The sequence below is a fragment of the Drosophila montana genome, unplaced genomic scaffold (genome assembly GCF_035044405.1).
Source record: "Drosophila montana isolate Dmon_TW-CO22-7 unplaced genomic scaffold, ASM3504440v1 contig_3733_1, whole genome shotgun sequence".
In the NCBI taxonomy this organism is placed as follows: domain Eukaryota; kingdom Metazoa; phylum Arthropoda; class Insecta; order Diptera; family Drosophilidae; genus Drosophila; species Drosophila montana.
Genome location: NW_026998620.1, coordinates 794,469 through 814,104, shown reverse-complemented (window position 1 = coordinate 814,104; position 19,636 = coordinate 794,469). Strand labels below are relative to the sequence as shown.

Here is a 19,636-nt window from a genome sequence, read left to right as displayed (position 1 = left end):
GACATTCCCACATTTTATTTTTTTTTTTGCCCTCATCATCTCCTTCGGAGCGCACGTACGCAATTGTCCTGGAGTCGATTTTCTTACAAATTTCCAAGCGCGGAGCGTTGGCGACGGCGCAAATGAACGGCCATTATGTGGATCTCAAGTGAAAGCCAGGGTCTGAAGTGAATTTCTAACGAGCCCAAAAAGTCGACGGCCAAGTCGACGCAGTGCGTTGCCGTGAGTTATTATCCTTTGCTGAACCAGCCCGGCGGACTGCAAAGGACATGCTTCAATTGAATAAGAAGAAAATTACACTTAAACGCTGCGGCGTGTCGCCAAGAGAGAGAGAAAGAGAGAGAGGGGGGGGAGAGGGGGAGAGAGGGGGTCGGCTATTATGGGCCAGGACTGGTCAGCATTTGTTGGCTGCCTTTGATTGAATTCCATTCACCAAAGGCCAAAAGAATTTCACGCTCAAACCAAGAAAGTTAACTTGTTGACTTCCTTCAAGAACTCAGCTAAGTTGGCCTTAAAACATTTACATGACAAAGAGGATAATCGCTCTGCCCTGAAGGGTAACATTTCCCTTTCTAGCCTTGGCAAACATGTAAAGCCAGTGTTGCAAAGCGGAGCCCAAAAATAATTAATTAATTAATAATTATTATGATTTATTTGTCAGTTGTAAGTGAAAAATTCTCTATATAATTGCACTCTATGTATGAAAATAAAAAGCATTTTTTGAAAATAAATTTTATTATCTGAAACATGTTTCTACATTTTCTACATTTATTTTTATTTTTTTAAAGGTTTTATTTATTTGGCCAAGACTCGGCCAGCAATTTTAACCGTAATATGACAAGTGGGATATATATAGTACAGGCCAACACTTTGTCAGATGGATAAAGTTAAGGAAATATTACATCTGAAATATGAACGAAAGATTAAGGATTAAAGAATGCCTTGAAAGATAGAAATTGTTTCTAAAATTGGGGAAAAAAATTTCTTGAAAGTCTTGAAGAGCTAAGGCGATATTGTGGCTTAAAATCATCCCCATTTAATTCTGACCTGTTTAGTTACTTAATGTAAATATGACTACTTACTGCTTGATCTAAATTGCCTTTGAGCTTAAGTTAGTCCCTGTTGCCAGAACACAGGCAAGATCCGAAGTAAAGGCAAGCATCGAGATTGTGGCTAATTATCATCCCAATCAATGTCGTGTTTAGTAATTGACTTTTAGTTAGTCCCTGCTCCTATATCACAGTCAAGATCCGGAGTACCTAATTGCCAGTCACTCAGCTCGCAAATGCACTTTGAAAAATCCCCGACAACAACTCAATGAACTTCGCCTCACACTTTAATGTCAGGAGCAACAATTTCCCCCAACAATTCCCTTAACATTTCCCCCAACCAAATCTGTTGTTTATAGCGCCAGCAGAAATTCCATTCAACAGCGACAAATAAGTCCCAAATGAAGTTTATTTGCTCAAGCCGTTGACAGACACACACACACCAACACACAGACACGCACACACACAGCTCTATTCACAGCACGCATACGCACTGAGCGCCAGCTGCATTAACATATCATTAGCCTAGGCTAATGTGTCTGTGTGTGTGTTCGCATCCGTGTTTGCAGTTTGTCTGTTTATCTGGGCTTTTGTTTACAATAAAGCGTAATCATGTGTTACTAATACCAATAATAAAGCCAATGGGCAATCTAACCCTAACGGCACATGAACTCTTTCTCTCGCTCTCTTGCGCCAGGGCATTGGGCAAGGGGGAGGGAGTGGGGCAAGGGAAATTTGGAAACTGTGAAGGCTGGCGTCGCAGCCACTTCAGTGTCAGTTCGTGCATGCATAATGAGCTGCTCCACGCGAGAGGGGCAGAGTGGGAGAGGGGGGTATGTGGAGCGCACTCGCCTCAAGTGCACTTGTCAAGGCGAGGGATGGGGGGCAGGGGGTAGGCAGGAAACAACTGTCTTTTGGCAAACTTTGTTTAACTTATTATTATAAATGTTAAGGAAATAATATATAAATATATTTACATATATATATATATATCTTTATCTTTATAGTTGATGATTTGGTAGGCCCTCACTCAGGCAAAAATTCTATGAGGCAATCAAATTCCGAAGATGTTGAAATCCATTTGAGATGATGATGAATCTGATCTTTAATGAGTTTTGGAGATCTAACATATATACATACTTTTCGGGCAAAGAGCTTTGCGCTTTTTGCTTAATTTCTTGAGAGCACTTGGCCTGGCACTCTGGCGCCTTAAGTTGAATTTCTCTATATGCATGCCATATATATTTCTGATTCATTAAATACTTAAGTAGTCGCCTCAAGTGCCAAAGCTTAAGTGTTGCGCTTTATTATTGCAAAAAACCAAAAAAAAAAATACACGTATAGAACAAAGGCCAACAATACTTAAGCATATGGTAATGAAATGTATTTAACATATGTATCTATATATAACTGTTTGTCCGGATTGACCGACTGACTGACTGATTGACTCACTGATTGATGGCCAATGCACAATCCTAAGGGCTAAGTAGCTGCATTTTTGATCTATGTGACAATTCATAAATGATTTTTTCTTTTCACGCTTCTCGACAAATTCACCTCCATGAGTGGAAAATGCATGTCTAGTCTTGTCTAGGTAAAAGTTGAATTCCAATCGATTTGTAAGTCAAAATTTTCGATTGCACAGAGACCATAAAATTTATCTTTAACACACAGAACAAAGGTAACAATACTTAGGCTTATGCTAGTGAAGTGTTTTCAATATATCTATATACAATTTTTGTCCTGATTGACCGACTGATTGACCGACTGACTTGACTCACTGATTGATGGCCAATGCGCAACCATAAAGCTAGTTAACTGCATTTTTGATTTAAGCGACAATTCATAAATGATTTTTTCTTTTCACGCTTCTCGACAAATCCACCTCCATGAGTGGAAAATGTATGTCTAGTCTTGTCTAGGTGAAAGTTTAATTCTGAACGATTTCAAACTCAAAATGATCTGTTTCACCGATAACATAAAATATATTTTTAACTCACAGAACAAAGGCCCAAAATACTCTATCTATATGAAAATGTTTGTCCTGATTGACAGACTGACTGACTGACTGATTGACTGATTGACTCACTGATTGATGGCCAATGCACAACCAGAAGAGCTAGGTAACTGCATTTTTGATCTATGCATCTTTTCATTAACAATGTCTCTTCACGCTTCTCGACAAATCCACGCAGTTGGGTGGAAAATGCATGACTAAGCCTGTCTAGGTGAAAGTTAAATTCCGAACGATTTCAAAATCTAAAATTCTTGTTTTGCTGAACACATAAAATTGATGTTTAAGTAATTCTATAGATTTTTATATGTTATGTGTCATTTAAGATGATTTAAAATGGGAAATATAAAAAATGGGGGATTTTGCAGGTAAACTAATCCGAAATTGACAATCTATATTCCATCTTCCATTTATTCTTTTACCATTAATTCTTTTTCGCCTTTCTCTTGGGCTTCTTTTGAGATTTGCGTAAGATGCGGCATAAAATCCAAATGGGCAGCACAATTATGGCCACAACTGTGGCCACAACAATGGCAATTACATCGAGCAGGTAGAACTGATACCAGGTGAGATCCAGGCCTGCGGACACCATGTGCGGAGCACCGCGATGCTCGATGACGTAGTCGATCCAGAACATGGCCGTGTCCATGGCGCCAAGCGGCCGATTCCGGAAGATGCGCGATGCTCGTTTCATGGTCTCCCGATATTTGGGATTCTCAAGCAGTTCCAGCAGCGAGGAGCGCAGCTGTTCCGTGGTAATTGTGCGATAGTCCAAACCAAGAGCATAGCCATCGGCCTTGCCCTGATGGATGTTGAAGTGCTGATCGCAGTAGACGGGCATGCCCAGGACGGGAACGCCATAATGCAGCGCCTCCTGCATGCCGAAGAGTCCGCCGTGGGCAATGAACACCTTCACGTTGGGATGTGCCAGTATGTCGCCCTGCGGCATCCACTTCTGTATCATCACATTTGCGGGCAGATTGGAAAAACTGTCGTCCTCGAATTTCCACAGCACACGCTGCTTCAGACTGCCGAAGGCGTCCAAGAAGATCTTCAACTTCTCGGGCGGCAGATCGGCGCTGCGCACCTGTGTACCTGTCCAGGAAAATGTTCAGATGATTAATAAATGAAAAGAAAAGTGTTATCTCTAGATTGTCGAATATTAAATACCCTGGCGGACAAAATATATTATGTATGATCCTATATATCATATATACATTTATATCAACTCATATTATGCGAGATCCTAGAGGAGAATGGAAAAGATTCTTCTCATTTGTTAGGCTTCCCTTAAGGATTGTAAGCACAGAATTGGAATATCTTGAAGGCACAAATGATTTTCGGATAATTATCATATGTTATATATCGGTTGAAATATGTTATCTATCTTCCGATTTACTAATATACTTATTTTATGAGGAATCCTAAAGGAGTGTGGAGAAGACTTTGCTCATTTGTATGGCAACTTTTAAAGACTGTAAAAAACGAATTGGAATATCTTGAAATGAAATGATAATGATCAGGTTTTGACCTATGTATTATTCCATTGGAAGATACATGATATAGTGCTCATATATCTATTAGATATTGACATTCTATTGAATATATACTAGGAGCTTAGTAAGGCTCGAAATAGTTGAGTTTACTGAGTTTGGAAGATCTTGAAGTTTCTATAGTTTCTTTTCTATATTATAGAGAGATGCGATCTAGCTGTTTCTATAGCTTTAATATTGTATAGAGATTCGATCCAGCTAACTTTGATGTAGGTATTTTCTAGTTATCTTCAAAACTATGTTACACAGGAATAGTCAAAGGGATGGACTTGGGTTTATGTAGATTTGGTAACTGAAAGATCTTGAAGAAGCAAGTTTCTATATTATATAGAGATCCGATCTGACTATTCCTATAGTTTGTATATTATATAGGGTTTCGATTCAGCTAGTTGTCTTCAGAACTATGTTACACAGGAATAGTCAAAGGGATGGACTTGGGTTTATATAGACCTGATCAAGTTTAGTTGGAAGATCTTGAAGAAACAAAAGTTTCTAAAGTTTCAACATTATATAGAGATACGATCCGACTAACTTCAAGTTGCCTTCCAACCTTTCTTACACAGAAGTAAACAAACGGATGGATTAGGGTTTATGTAGACTTGGATATTAACCAAGTTGAGTTGAAAGATCTTAAAGAAACAAGTTTCCATATTATATAGAGATCCGATCCAGCTGACTTTAAGTTGCACTTAAAACAATATTACACAGAAATGGATAAACGAATGGACTTGGTTTATGTAGACTTGGATACTGATCAGGCCAACATATGGAATACCTTACGATTCAAAATATTGTGAAATATATTCAATATTTCTATATACCAGCTCAAGGCCCTGTTAGCCCTTGTTGATATTCACTTATCACTTAGTTGTAACTCTATGATTAGAGTATATAAATAAATGAATAAGAATATTGAATATTTACCAAGGCTGAAGTAGATGGCGCCATGTGTTGCCTCGTCGAGGAACTTTTGCAGATGTTGCGGCAGAGGCTTGGGCGGCAGAATGTGTAGTCCGCCGACGGCTATCTGATTGAAGGAAATGGGTTTGGGTGCGTCCAGCGGCATATAGTTGTTCATCAGGATGGCGGAGATGTTGCGCTCCAGCTGCTTCGTTGTGGGCACAACATCGAGCACATGGGCAAAGTGCTTGCGCAGCACCGCATCGTGTGCGGGATAGTAAAGGAATTGGCGCATCAGGTGCTCCGTGCCGCAGATAAACACATTGAACAGACGCTCCGACAGGGTCATGCGATTGGTGAAGGTCATAAAGCCATGCGGATTATATGACCAGGGCGTAATGATGCCCACCAATTCGCTGAAGTAGTTCGTGTTGCCGAACGTGGAGACCGTGATGACGGGTATCCGATACAGATGACCCAGTATTAATGCGCCCTCATTGTAGAACTGCTCGGCCAAAAGCAAATCGTACTGGCCCACCTTATGCTCGGCATTGATCAGAGCCTGAATCTCGGGCTGCGAGAAAGCAAAGTCCGTGCTATGCACGCCCATCACGTGCAGCATTCGCAGCAGCTTCAGGCTAGACAGATCCGCCGTATCCAAAATGATCTCCTTGTTCGACATTTGCTTCACTGCGAATCAATAAATATTATAAAATATATATTAATATGTATATTTATCTAGATATATATTTTATTAAAATATTATATATATTAATCTATCTAAATTTTATTATAATATGATATATATTAATCTATATATATTTGATTAATAATATTATATATATTAATCTATCTATATTTTAATATAATATTATATATATTCATCTATTTATATTTTATATAATAAAATATATATTAATCTATATATATTTAATTATAATATTATATATATTAATCTATATATATTTAATTATAATTTTATATATATTAATTTTTATATATTTTATATAATATTATATATGTTAATCTATATATATTTTATATAATAATATTATATATTAATCTTTATATATTTTATTACAATAATATATATATTAATCTAAATATTTTTTATTATAATATTATATATATTAATTTACCTATATTTTATTATAATATTATATATATTAATCTATCTATATTTTATATAATAATATATAGATTTTTTTAGTTTTAATTTTATTAAGTGAATATATATATTAATCTTTATATATTTCATATAATAATATATATATTAATCTATTTATATTTTATTATAATATTATATATATTAATCTATCTATATTTTATTTTAATATTATATATATTAATCTATTCATATTTTATATAATATTATATATATTAATCTATATATATTTCATATAATAATATATATATTAATTTATATATATTTTATTATAATACAATACATATTAATCTATCTATATTTTATTATAATATTATATATATTTTGTCTCTTTTAGCGACTCACTCTCTGTCCAGATATCGTATTGTGCCAGCAGAATTTCCTTATAATTAGCACCAAGGTTCTCTTCGGCCAGCGAGAAGGGCGTGATAAAAGTCACCTAAAAGTCAAATTTCTGTGTCAAGCGGTTATTTAAATCGATTTCGTTTTCAATTCCAACCTCATGTCCACGCTTGACCAGTTCCCGGATGATCGAGTTTGTCATCATAAAATGACTTTTGCCGGGAAGGAAAAACGCGGCCAGAATTCGTGATCCAGCCGTAAATTGTATTTCCTGAAGGGCCAATAGACTCAGCAGCAAAAAATGTAGAGCCCATTTTAATTTCTAGAATTAAAAGAAAGTAAACGAAAATAAAAATTATAAAAAAATTAAATAAAATAAAATTAAAGAAGTTATAAAAATTGAAGTTGGTTCGTACGATTAAATGCTAAAGAAAAAACGAATAAATAAATCGATATTTATTGATTTAAGAAAAATTTGTATAGATTTCATTGAATTTTAGCTGAAAGTAAACTTTATTCACTTCATGCTGGTTTTGGCGACCTTTCCATATAATAAATATTTGTTCGGACCTCGAGTCGGCCAAGCAAATATTTATTTTACTCATCTCTCAAAATTTTGTTTATCTCATTAAGTTTTCGATAACTCAAAGTAAACTTTATTCATATCTCAAATGTTCCCAATGTTTTTACAGTCTTTAAGATATGTTAGAACTATAGACGGAGGCTGGACAGATAAACATGGCTGGAACAATATTTATTAATTTAAAAAAAATTTGTAGTGTTATCGATAACTCAAGCCATGGCTAGAACGATAAGTCGGGGCTAGAATGATAAATCGATAACTCGAAGTAAACTTTATTCATATATCAAATCTTGTGTATATCAAATCTTCATATATCAAATCTTGTTATCGATAACTTCAAGTAAACTTTATTCATTTATACAACTTTTTTCCAGCTCTTATAGTCTCTGATATATATAAGGGCTTCAGACGAATAGACGCCACGTTAGACAGATAAACATGGCTAGAACAATATTGATTAATTTCAGCATAATTTGTATAGTTATCGATAACTCAAGTCAGACATACTCTCAAAGTTCTCGATAACTTAAATTAAACTTTTTTCATATATCAAATTTTGTTTAGCTCTTAATATTCTCTATAGCTTAAAGTAAGCTCTATCAAATCTTGTATAGCTCTTAAAGTTATCGATAACTTAAAGTAAACTTTATTGATTTATTCAAATTTTGTCTAGCTCTTAAAGTCTCTGAGATCTGTAAGAACTACAGAAGGAATGACGACAGGTTAGGCAGATAAACAAGGCTGGATCGATATTTATAAATTTCAAAAAAATTTGTTATCGATAACTGAAGCCAGACCAACTCCCACAGCTCTCGACAACTCAAAGTAAACCTTATTTATATGCCAAATAATTCCTGAGTTCAATAAGTTTTTTCAGACGGATAGACGTCAGGTTCGACAGGTGGGCATGACTAGAATGATTTGTCTTTACGAGCAAGTATATATATTATTTATGGGCGTGACAAGGCTTCTTCTGCCTCTTGTTGGCAACTGAATTTGTCTTACTTACTTTCAGTACTTGACCCATATATAATCAGTGAACTGTGTGCTCACAAAGAGTTAATCGATAAGAACGAAATGCACGCGATCAAAGCGTGTTCCGAAATACATACCATTTCGCAATCTGACGTCTGCTGGAAGTCGTTCGACTTGTGCCTCGAGCTGTGGCTCTGCTAGAACTGAAATGCAATAGACCTGTGCGTATTACCCGCTTAATCTATGCTCCTAACATAATTGCCAGCTGAGCTGATAAGCTGATAAACGAAACGTGTTCAGAGATTAGCACTTCGCGCATTCTCTTAACTTGATAAGAAACTGAAGGTCTATTCAAATTCCAACGAGTATTTAAGAGATGCGTCTAGAGTCTTTATTAATGTAGGAATATTTTTAATTTTTGGCTACCTGTCTACTTCCTTTAAATTGAAAACCTTAAAATCTCGTCGCATTTTCTTGATTTTTAATAAATAAAAACATTTGAATGCCAGCTTTAAGTCCTGAAATTTTCACAACAATCAGCAAAAAAACATGGAAATTATTTGAGAATGCATTTTTTTGAGTCGAAGCATGCGAATGCCTGCTACAGCTGTCTACAGGGTATTTCCCAGTCGTGCACACTCTGTGTATTAGCTTAGATTCAGCTTGTCTTTGCATTTGTTTTTTATGAACTTCCCAGACAAATTAGGCGAAACGTTAGGAAATCGTAAATAAATCATAGGCATTTTTGTCTAAATCAAATATTTGTTTGCCGGTTGCTGTAAAAAAATTGCCACCCACACACACAGGGACAGGGGGCAGGAGGCAGGGGGAGGGGGAAGGGACAGGGGGCTGGAAGCGGGATTGCCCTCAACTGGAAATGTTCCATGTAATCGCACTTGCCCGATAAAGCGCTTAGCTCGCGGCTGATACACTCAGAGAAATAGTCGAGCATTTTGTTAGGTGTGAACACTTTTTTATTGAGAAAAATTTTAATTTTTCTTATTTTAAGAACTCTTTTTAATCTTAAAATTGTTGAACACTTAAAAATGCAGTCAAACCAAATTGTTTGTTACGCTTTGGAAAATTGCCATAAAATTAAATATAATTTTTTTTAAATTTTATTAATATTTTCCAGTAATGTTGAAATTAAGATAAAATTGAAATTATTTTAATATTTTTGAAATATTTTCTAATAATATCGATTTTCGAAGTTAAGAAAATTTTTTTAATATTTGAGAAAAATTATTTTTTAAGTGTACTTAATCTTAGTAAAGTACATTCTCTGCTTACTTTAAGTATGTAAATTCTTTTAATAAGTATGTTTTTCTTAATCATTTTTATATTGAAAAAGTTATTTTTATTTCAAGAACTCGTTTTAAGCTCGAAATGATTAAATACATCAAAATGAAGTACAAAAAAAATTTTAATATCTTTTAGAAACTAGCCATAAAATTAAATATATTAATAAATATATGAAATTGTAGAAATATTTTCGAAAACTATATATTTCGAAACTAAAAAATATTTTTTAAATAATTTTTTTAAGTGTACTTAATTTGACATACATTTTCTGCTTACTTTAATTCTTATTAAATTGGTTTATTTAAGAATATTCGGTAACAAATTGTATTTAAATTTTGTAGATTAAATTTATACAAATTCGATGCTGTTTTTTTGCTCAGTGCATTGGCATGTATATGAGGTACATATTTTTGCGAATGCAATAAAACTCAACGCGCCAATTTGTAGGCAATTAAATTTTATTTTCGTGTAGGAATTTTGGGAATGGGACTCTGACGTCCGGGTTCCGATGCATAGAAATTGCCCGATGATCATTGGACCAATGATGATGATGATGATCGGCTGCCATTGGGCTTATTGTTGTTTACACTATCATATTTATGCTGTTGTTGCTGCTGTTGTTGTTGTTGTTGTTTCTGCGCCTAGTTGGCTGCATATGTGGGGAAATTGGTCTTTAGCTGGCATTTATTTGTTGCCACATGCCGCACAAATGATACTTTGTTTATTGGCACGAATTGGCCAAAATAAATGCGGTAAATCATTTGATTCGATAGAAGAACCTTGAGCTGGCGGAGGCTGCAGCTCAAGTGGCTAACAGTGCACATTTCTAAATCGCAATCAATTGCAATTGATCTGCAACTCAAAACTTGAGATTGCCGCAAAATGCAGCCATTAATTCGGGTCTGCGACTGCGGCCAAGTGTTCCAATCAAATTGAGGCTTTTAAGTCGCCCGGGACTGAAGTGCCTGCATTCGGACTGGGCCAACAAATGCGCAATTAGCCGCTATTACATTAATAATACGCGCACTTGTCTATGCCATAATACCGTAATACCCATAATAATTGAAACTATTTGGTAAGCGCGCAAATGGAAAATGGAAAAATTGGAAAAATTGAAAAACTCAACTAACGCAACGAATTCGAAATCAAATGAATTGAAAAGCGCACATTGGCCAAAGTGAATTGCCAGGCACTTAAGAGCTTTAAACGTAACAAGAACAGAGAACTGGCCCCCGCTTCCCTCCCTCCCGCTTCCCTCCCACTCCCTCCTCCTAGGTCTCTGCTGACCTTCAGTCGCAATCAGAGTGTTCGCCGTGTTCAAATCTTGCCCGCATTCCGGTCAAGTTCTACGAACGGATAGTTGCTCCGGATCATAATTGCAGCCTCTTCCAGCTGGACCAATCTTCTCCGTCTTCTACGGGATACGAAGTCGATCCGGATCATTATTGGGGCATTGGGAATTGTTGCAGCTTCCTCCACCTGAACTTCTGTCTGAGTCTTTTAGGGGATACGAAGTAGGGAGACAGTAGGGAGAGACAGCCTCCTTGAGATTCTATGCGATTCTTCTCCCTTCCTTGACAAAGTGAGCAGCAGGCCAAAGATGCCTTTACTCCTTGGAGAGCTCGCCAGATAATCGAGAGTGAGCATAAGATTAGATAAGATAAGATTATATAATTTCGTCCTGCTTTTACCAGAACAGATATTAAATAGAACAAATCCGAAGATTTTTAAATTCATCCCAGCCAATCCGATACCGTTATGCCTTCTTGATAAATAATAAATACACACATTTATAAATTGTCAAATTGTTATCAATAAGAAAAAATGCTATAAATCCTTTACATATTCAAATCATCCAAATTTTCACTCAACTCAAATGTTGTTTGTATCAAAAAAATAGTCCGGAACCCGGCCATAATTTCGGGATCCGCCAGAAGTTCGAGATCAACCAAAAATCTAGCCCATTTTACATACTTTAAAATACTTTTCCACATATTTTAAACTCCTTTTCCGTAATGTCGTTTGCTAGGTTCCCACTGAATTCCCGTCCTGATCCTATCTCTAGTCACCATAGCATTTCCCATGGAGGTCTGTCATCCACCTCGTTCGCCCTTAAGACTCCAACGTCTCTCTCCTCCACGGGAAGCACAGTTGGGGATCTGGATCATGGATTGAGCCGAAATACGCTAGTTTCCTGGTGAAGTGCTTCAGCAACAGAGTCCAAGGTTGTCCTAGTTAGCCCAAGGCGTCTAGACTTCCCACTCCAGTCGCTTGAACCCGATCTCTGGTGGCAAGCAATTGGAAACCGTCGACAATGGTGGCATGGTCGCGCGCGCCCCGCTAACTGATCATCTAATCATGCGTGTGGCTTTGTTTACAAGTCACGCCTGCGCCGGCTACTTGTCGCCCAGACAGGACACGGCCGCACTTGAGCGTGTCGGCAGCAGGTCCTGAAATATGTGTGAACCTTTGGCCCCGTCGAGCCTTGGCCTCGGCTCAAGTGGCCTTGTGCCAGACACCAATTGCTTCAATATTTTGACCAGCTTGTCAAGTGCGGGAAGGTAGCCCTAATTGGTGGTCAACTGGTCAACTGTCTGCCGGTTGCCGCCAGGACTTGTCTAGACAGCTGTTCCGGGCCTCGGCAAGTTGTTTGTTGTTGTTTATTTGTTTTGATTTGCGCCACGGGACACGGCGGTTGGCCACTATTGCGACACATTGGCCAATGACAACGCTCTGTCGCCCCTGAGTGGCAACGCCAGCCGCGGCGCGACGGAGGCGCCGCCTGGACCACACAAGAGACGCAGCCAGCCAAAAGTCAAGTTGGGAATTTTTCGCTTAAATTTATAATCTATTAAATAATATAAATAAATAAAAATTTAAATTATATAAATATCTTTTATATATGTTAGTAATACATATTCTTAACCTTGCGATAGGCAGCAGGTACATACATATATCGGCATCGTTTGTTTTCATAGAAACTATCGGATAATAATGGGTTTTTTATTATAAAAATTTCCCTTTTATATCCAAAATAAAATACATGCAAAATCTTATTGACATTGGAGCTCTATTAAATATATACATATATATCTAGCATATATGTATGTAAAAATAGTCAGTACCCATTGGGTAATAATAGATTTATATTTATTTATCTGTAATAAATAGATTTATTACTCAATGGTCAATAACTTAGGTACGCCATTTTTTCTCTCTTCGCTGTTGACACAACTTTGTCTTTAAATTCCGTTTTAAATATGTATGTTTGTATGTATATGTATATATTCACAGCAGGCTGCGGCTGCACCAGAGCTGTGGTTAATATAATGGCGGAGAGGGGTAATTGAAATGTCCACTGCGCGCACGCCACTGATCGCAACACAGTTGATCCCGTTACCTTAACTATGAATCTATGCGAATTTTGTGGGTGTGTGTGCTCTCAATTGTTGTTGTATTAGTGCGAATGCCGGCTGAGCGCAGGCAGAAGCTTAATAAAGGAAATTAGTCTGTGCGCGCTTCGTCTGTTTGTCGGTCGCGTTGTCTACGTATGGTGTGTTTAAAGTCGTGTTCTAACATAGTTAAATAAACGAAATTTAGTTAAACGTGATTAGATCGTGCTGCGTGAGTGTGTGTAAACTGTCAAAGATTAATTTGTTACCCGCCGCCATTGCATTTACCCATAAAATAAGTGTTTAATTCCTGATGCCGCACTTTTTCACTGAACACAAATTGGCGCGCAATTCAACATAATCCGCATGCAGCGAAAGAGAGGAGAGAGCGCGTGAGAGTAATTTGAAGCTTGTATTGAATGGATAAGCGTGCGCTTGTATTACTATGCATATTTGTATATGTTTATTTACCGTAATTACATTTTGGCATTTATATTCCATTTTATAACCTTGCTGAGGGTATAATTATTTTCTCACGTAATGTGTAACGCAGGAGTCTCTGCTCCCATTAGGCATACTATATATTTACTTGGTCGGTATCAACTGGTATCTAAATCTGGCAACATTATTCTTAGTCAAAATTCATGTAAAAATGGTACCCTCAAATGTCCTATACGGACATACATATGTAGGTCGAAATTTCCCACCTCCATGTATGAGAAATTAGACAATACTTTAGGTACGCATTTTTTAGTGTGTCTAATAATTTCCAAGACTGCTGTTGATACATCTTTGACATTTAATTCCGTTTAACATGTTTGTATGTATATGTATGTATGCACAGCAAGCTGTGGCTGCACCAGAGCTGTGGTTGTTATGAGCGTGGGAAGGGGTAACTCAAATGTCCTCTGCGTGCCTCTGATCACAACATTTTTGATCCCGTTACCTTTACTATGCATCGATGCAAATCCTCTCACCGTGCTCTCAATTGTTGTGGTATTAGTGCAAGTGCCGACTGAGCGCAGGCACGAGCTTAATGAGGCGAATTAGTTTATGCGCGTCTCGCCTGTTTATCGGTCGCTTTGTCTACGCGTGTGATTAAAGTCGTGTTGTAACATATTTTAATTAACGAAATTTTGTTAAGTGTGATTAGTTTGTGATGTGTAAGTGTGTGTAAATTGTCAAAGATTAATCTGTTGCCCGCCGCCATTGCATTTAACCATAAAATAAGTGTTTAATTCCTGATGCCAATTTTTCACTGAGCACCAATTGGCGCGCAATTTAGCATAATCCGCATGCAGCGAAAGAGAGGAGAGAGAGCGAGAGCGCGAGAGTAATTTAAAGCTTTTCGTGAATGGGTAAGCCTGCGTTTGTATTACTATGCATATTTGTATATATTTATTTACCGTAATTATAACCTTGTGGTGGGTATAATTATATTCGTATGAAATATGTAACACATTTGAGAAGAAGTCGCCGATCCTATTAAGCATAAATGTTCTTGTTCAGTATCAACTGGCGAGTCGATATAAGAAAACAATCCTCATATCTAAGTTAAACATGACAGGCTAGTTAAACTCGACTTGTAAGTCGAAGTCCAAGCTGGATCATTTAAATTATTTGTCTAGATTAATTTGAGTTTTCCATCAAATGGTAGCAAATCTTGAAAGAATCATTGATTTTTCCATGTAAACAAGCTTTAATAATCGTTAACAGGGACTTTTCCATATGGTCTTCGACTTTGGCTTTTTTTATTTTTATTTTGACACGATATGAAGGAATTTTTCGAAGACACTCTCCGAGTCTTTGCTTAGCTCATGAATAATATGAACTAACTGAACCAGTTCTCGGCCGACATTGACTCCTTCAATTGAACATATTTGGGAACGGAACGACAAATAGCTCCAATCAAAACCATATTTCAAACAAGCAAAGCGCAGAGCATCAACAAACAATGCCGCGCGGAGGCAACCGCAACCGGCACGACACGAGGCGCATTTAATGCACTCTCCAGTCGAGTTGGTTAGTTCCCCGACTTAGTCCCGGCTGCCACATCGTTCGTTCTCTGCAGCCCCATCAGGTGTTGCGGCGGCGTTGACTTTGTGGGTCGCCGATGCCTCCCCCTTCCCCTCCCTCTCCACTCCCTCTCCTACCTCCATTAGAAGCGCAAATTGTTTATGCTACTTTGTGAGCAATAAAAGCGCAAGGCAGGGCAGACGGAACCAGGCCATGTGGGTGGTCGCTATGTTGCCCCATCCACAGCCCGTGCCCCTGCCCGTACCCCTTCCCCTGCCCCCGTTTCCTTCCCCTTCTATGTAAATGTCCGCGAGTGCTAATCACCGGCAACTCTTCAAAGTCGCTCGTGTGGAATTAATCGGCTTGTATTGTATTTGTGCAACAGGATGTTGCAAGGATTGAGTCTCAAATCCCTGTGGGAGCTGTGTGTGTGTGTGTGTGTGTGTTAGCCACATAATTGAATTGATTTCTGCTGAAAGCAGCCACTTGTAAGTGTCGGCTGGGAGTGGGAGCTGTCTCTAGGCTGGGGCCCTAATTTGACTTAATTGTGTCATTACGAGGCGCGTATCTCTGTGCCCCGAAAGGCCTGGGAAAAGTGCGCCGCACTCAGCTCAAGTGCGACTTTGAGCCCATTAACGCTGATCTTGGATAGTTCTTTGACCTTTTGATAATCCATTTGACTGGGAACTTTGCCCTCAAAATCGTTTGTGATTCCGTTTCGTTGCGCTTTGTTGTTTCTAGGTGGATCTATTTATTTTCACTTGTCAATAAAATCGACATCATTCGCATTTTGATTTGTGCCTCAGATCAACAGGCAATGAAAACAAATCATTTCTCATAGCTCATTTCGCAAATTTGCCAATTTCATATTTACGTCTTCATAATTTGCACTCAGTTTGCAGTTTTTACGATTTTATGCGCGATTTGCCGACTTCTCCGATTGAGATCTATTTTTATGGGCCTGCAGGGCCCGTGCCCAATGCTGTTTACAGTTGAGCTAAAGGGGAATCAGCGAAATTCTATAATTTAACTGCCTTATGAAACACAACACTCAACATTTAAAATCAAATATTTAGCTGTATATTTTATATTTATATTTTATTTTAAATACAATTTAAAGATAGCTTCATATTTAATATGAAAACATAAACGTCATTAGAGCATAAGCCTTTGGTTTGAGTCCAGGCTGTGCATTGCAAGTTAAAGTTTGAGTGCGGTGTGCGTCTAGGGTGACGCATTATTTGACCTGTAACTTTACTAGTTGCTGTCAAGCAGTTGTTGTAGGTACTGCTTGGCGCAAGCAGTTCAAGGTGTGGTCCCTGCTTTGTGAACCAGTTGTGAGCGGAGGCACATACCAGTATTTTTGGTCAGTGTTCAATGGAACTAGTGTTTAGCTAGGACGCCAACCACTTTTCGAGTTCACTGCTTGATTGCTTTTAAAATATAAGCAGTGCAAAAGCATTGTATGCCAGCGTCATGTCATACATGTAATATGACTTTATTTTTTGTATGGCAGCAGCAGGACAGTGTTTAATATTTATATGCAAACAGCAGATCAGAGTTTTTCCTTATGTGGCAACAGCACCCAACCAGATCATGCCATATATGACAGCAACAGATCAAAGTTTCGATGTTCTGTATGACAGCTATGCTGGCCAGTGTTTTCTTATATATGGCAACAGCCGGACATATTACACTATGTCAGATCTTAACATTTATATGGCAACAGTAGATCAGAATTTTATTTTTATATGGTAGCAATTTGACGGAGCTTGAGTTTAATGCTGTCATATTTATATGGCAACAGCAGCACGGAGGCCATAGTTTAATATCTGTATGACAGCTATGCCGCTACTTATGAATATTTCCTATTATATGACAGCATCATGGCATATAACAGCAAGCCCGAGTAGATATTTATGTGGCAACAGAAGTTTTTATATGACAACAGACGAGAGTTTATTTTGGTATGTCAGCGGCATGTCATATACCAGCAGGTCAGAGTTAAATTTGTATATGGCACCAGTAGCCAATACATTAATTGTTGTATAACAGAAACTATTCAGTCCAGCCCAATGTTGATATGGCATATAAAACAAGGCCAGATCCTAATATTTATATGGCAACAGCATATGATTGTTTTGTTTTTATATGACAGCAACAGACTAGAGTCAATTTCTGTATGACAGCGCCAGGTCAGAGCTTAACTTTTATATGACAATAGCTGGCCTGCGTTGCTCTTTTATATGGCAGCGGCAGACTAGAGCTTACTTTCGGTATGGCAGCAGCGTGTCATACAGCAGCATATTTATATGGCAACAGCAGGGCTTCGTAATTCGAACAGTCTGCCTTGCCCTTGTATTGAGGTAACACTGTAGTCTATTAAGAGAGAGAGGGAGAGAGAGCAGCTAAAAGTCGGTGTTTCGATACGAATCTAAATGCTAAGATTTATTTTAGATTGCAAAAACTTAAAATATGAACCGTGACATACTCCACATACTCTACATACTCCACATTCGGCTAGCACAGTAAACACTCTTCAATCACGAACGTGCATAAGTATTACAGCTATTTTAGACACGAATCACAAGCAACTAATACGAAATTGAATACTCTACAATTAGGAAAATGATTAAAAGAAAATGTTTGCATTCGCTTTTCTTTTCTTCTTTCTTCTATTTTTTTTTTGGCAAATTAGAAGTCGCGCGTTTTTTCAGTTTAGCAATTTACAAATTGGACTAATCTTGAGTTAATGCGAATTGTTGTTGTTGTTGTTGTTGTTGTTGCTGGCCGTCTCCGTCGGGGGTGCGGGGTAGAGCAGCTTGCCGTCCGAGTAGCGCATCAGGGTCATCATCTTGAGCATGCGCAGCTCCTCCTTGTCCCGACTCGACCCGCTCGGTCCCTGGTGATGGTGGCTATGATGGTGGCTACTGCTCGGGTGGTGCGATGGCCGGCATCGCGTGCGATCTGCTGACTGGTCGGGTCTTTAAAATACTCAAGTCATTAACATTCTCTAAAAAGCTTTTGTTCGCTGACAATTGTTTCACGCTCTGCACGTCCTTCTTCAGCTCCTCCATGTCGCGCTTCAGCTTGGCGCGTCGATTCTGGAACCACGTGATGACCTGTGGTTGGATCAGAAAGGTCAAAAAGTTCCAATAAAAAAACCACAACTCGTCTACACTCAGAGAAATTGATTTACTGTTGATCAATCTAAAATGTCTCTTTGAAAATTAATCTTTCTTTTAATACTTAACTATTGAAATAGGCAAAATGCGCTTAAATTGAGCGCAAAATATTTAAAACAAAAATTTGCGTGCTTGAAATAAGCATAAAAAAAGTACTCAGCATTTGAGTCTTGTATTTAATAATTAATTATTTAAGAGATTTTTTTTAAAGAAATTTAATTTCCAAAAATATTGTCTTAAGCTAAGAATTTTCTTCTCAGCTTAAAATATTTCTATCTGATTTCTTTCTCAACACATCGCAGTTTGAAAATATGAAGAATTATTCTTCTTAAGTTAAGAAATTTCAATATTGTCTGACCAAATTCAGGATTTGTTTCTCAATTCTTTTGACTTGAAAATAATACAAAATTAACAACTTTTTTTTGCAGTTTAGAAATTTTAATCTTCTCTGAAAAAGTTCTTGATTCGTTTCCAAAATAACATTCCAAAATAGGGAATTTTCTTTTTAACTGAAGAAATTGCAATCTTTTCTGACCAAATTTCTTAACTCTTTCGACTTGAAATATTCCAAGTAAAGAACTTTTTTTTTCAGCTTAAGAAACTGAAATCTTTTCTGAGAAAGTTTTTGATGCGTTTCTCAACACATCGCAGATTGAAAATAGGCCAAAATGGAAAATTTTCCTCTCAGTTTAAGAAATTCAAATCTTTTTTGACCAAATTTGTGATTTGTTACTCAATTTCGACTTGAAAATATTCCAAAAAAGGAATTTTCTTTTCAGTTCTCAGAAATTAAATTCTCCTCTAACTAACTTCTTAATTCATTGCTCAACACTTCGCAGATTGAAAATGTTTTTCAAATATGAAGAATTTTCCTCTCAGCACACAGAATTTTCATCTTCTCTCTAATATTTTCTCTGAGTGTATTTGAAACTGATTGCATTTAATACTCACCTGCGCATTGGATAGACCCAAACCGGCGGCAATCTCATCGCGATCCGCTGGCGACAGATATTTCTGATAGAGAAATCGTTTCTCCAGCTCAAAGATCTGTTGATTCGTAAATGCGGTGCGCGATTTGCGCTTCTTCTTTGGATTCGATCTCGTGGCAAAGATGTTCAGAGTCGCCGGATCTGAAATAGATGTGCCAACAAAATGCCATA

At 37.5% G+C, this 19,636-nt stretch overlaps 2 protein-coding genes across 2 annotated transcripts in view; both read right to left on the bottom strand.

Moving 5' to 3' along the window:
* Positions 1–3,429: 3,429 nt before the first annotated feature.
* Ugt49B2 (UDP-glycosyltransferase family 49 member B2) lies at positions 3,430–8,766 on the bottom strand. The gene is made up of 5 exons (XM_064693812.1): positions 8,719–8,766; positions 7,181–7,345; positions 7,027–7,120; positions 5,541–6,206; positions 3,430–4,158 (listed from the first exon to the last, which is right to left on the bottom strand). Exons 1-5 carry the CDS (start codon positions 8,719–8,721, stop codon positions 3,488–3,490), a joined length of 1,599 nt encoding a protein of 532 aa, XP_064549882.1. The 5' UTR covers positions 8,722–8,766; the 3' UTR covers positions 3,430–3,487.
* Positions 8,767–17,911: 9,145 nt separating this feature from the next.
* Positions 17,912–19,636, bottom strand: part of lbl (ladybird late) — a 40,457-nt gene continuing 38,732 nt past the window's right edge. Inside the window, exons 2-4 of the mRNA XM_064693988.1 lie at positions 19,428–19,606; positions 18,328–18,413; positions 17,912–18,275 (exon numbers count right to left, since the gene is read on the bottom strand). Coding sequence (XP_064550058.1) covers positions 18,041–18,275; positions 18,328–18,413; positions 19,428–19,606 — 500 coding nt within the window. The 3' untranslated portion in view covers positions 17,912–18,040. The remainder of the gene's footprint in view (positions 18,276–18,327; positions 18,414–19,427; positions 19,607–19,636) is intronic.

Excerpts from the sequence above, each read along its gene's own strand:
- Ugt49B2 (XM_064693812.1), bottom strand. Across the intron at positions 7,121-7,180 it reads TGGTCAAGCGTGGACATGAG|GTGACTTTTATCACGCCCTT; the intron begins GTTGGAATTGAA and ends TTTGACTTTTAG. Across the intron at positions 4,159-5,540 it reads CGCCATCTACTTCAGCCTTG|GTACACAGGTGCGCAGCGCC; the intron begins GTAAATATTCAA and ends TTTCCTGGACAG.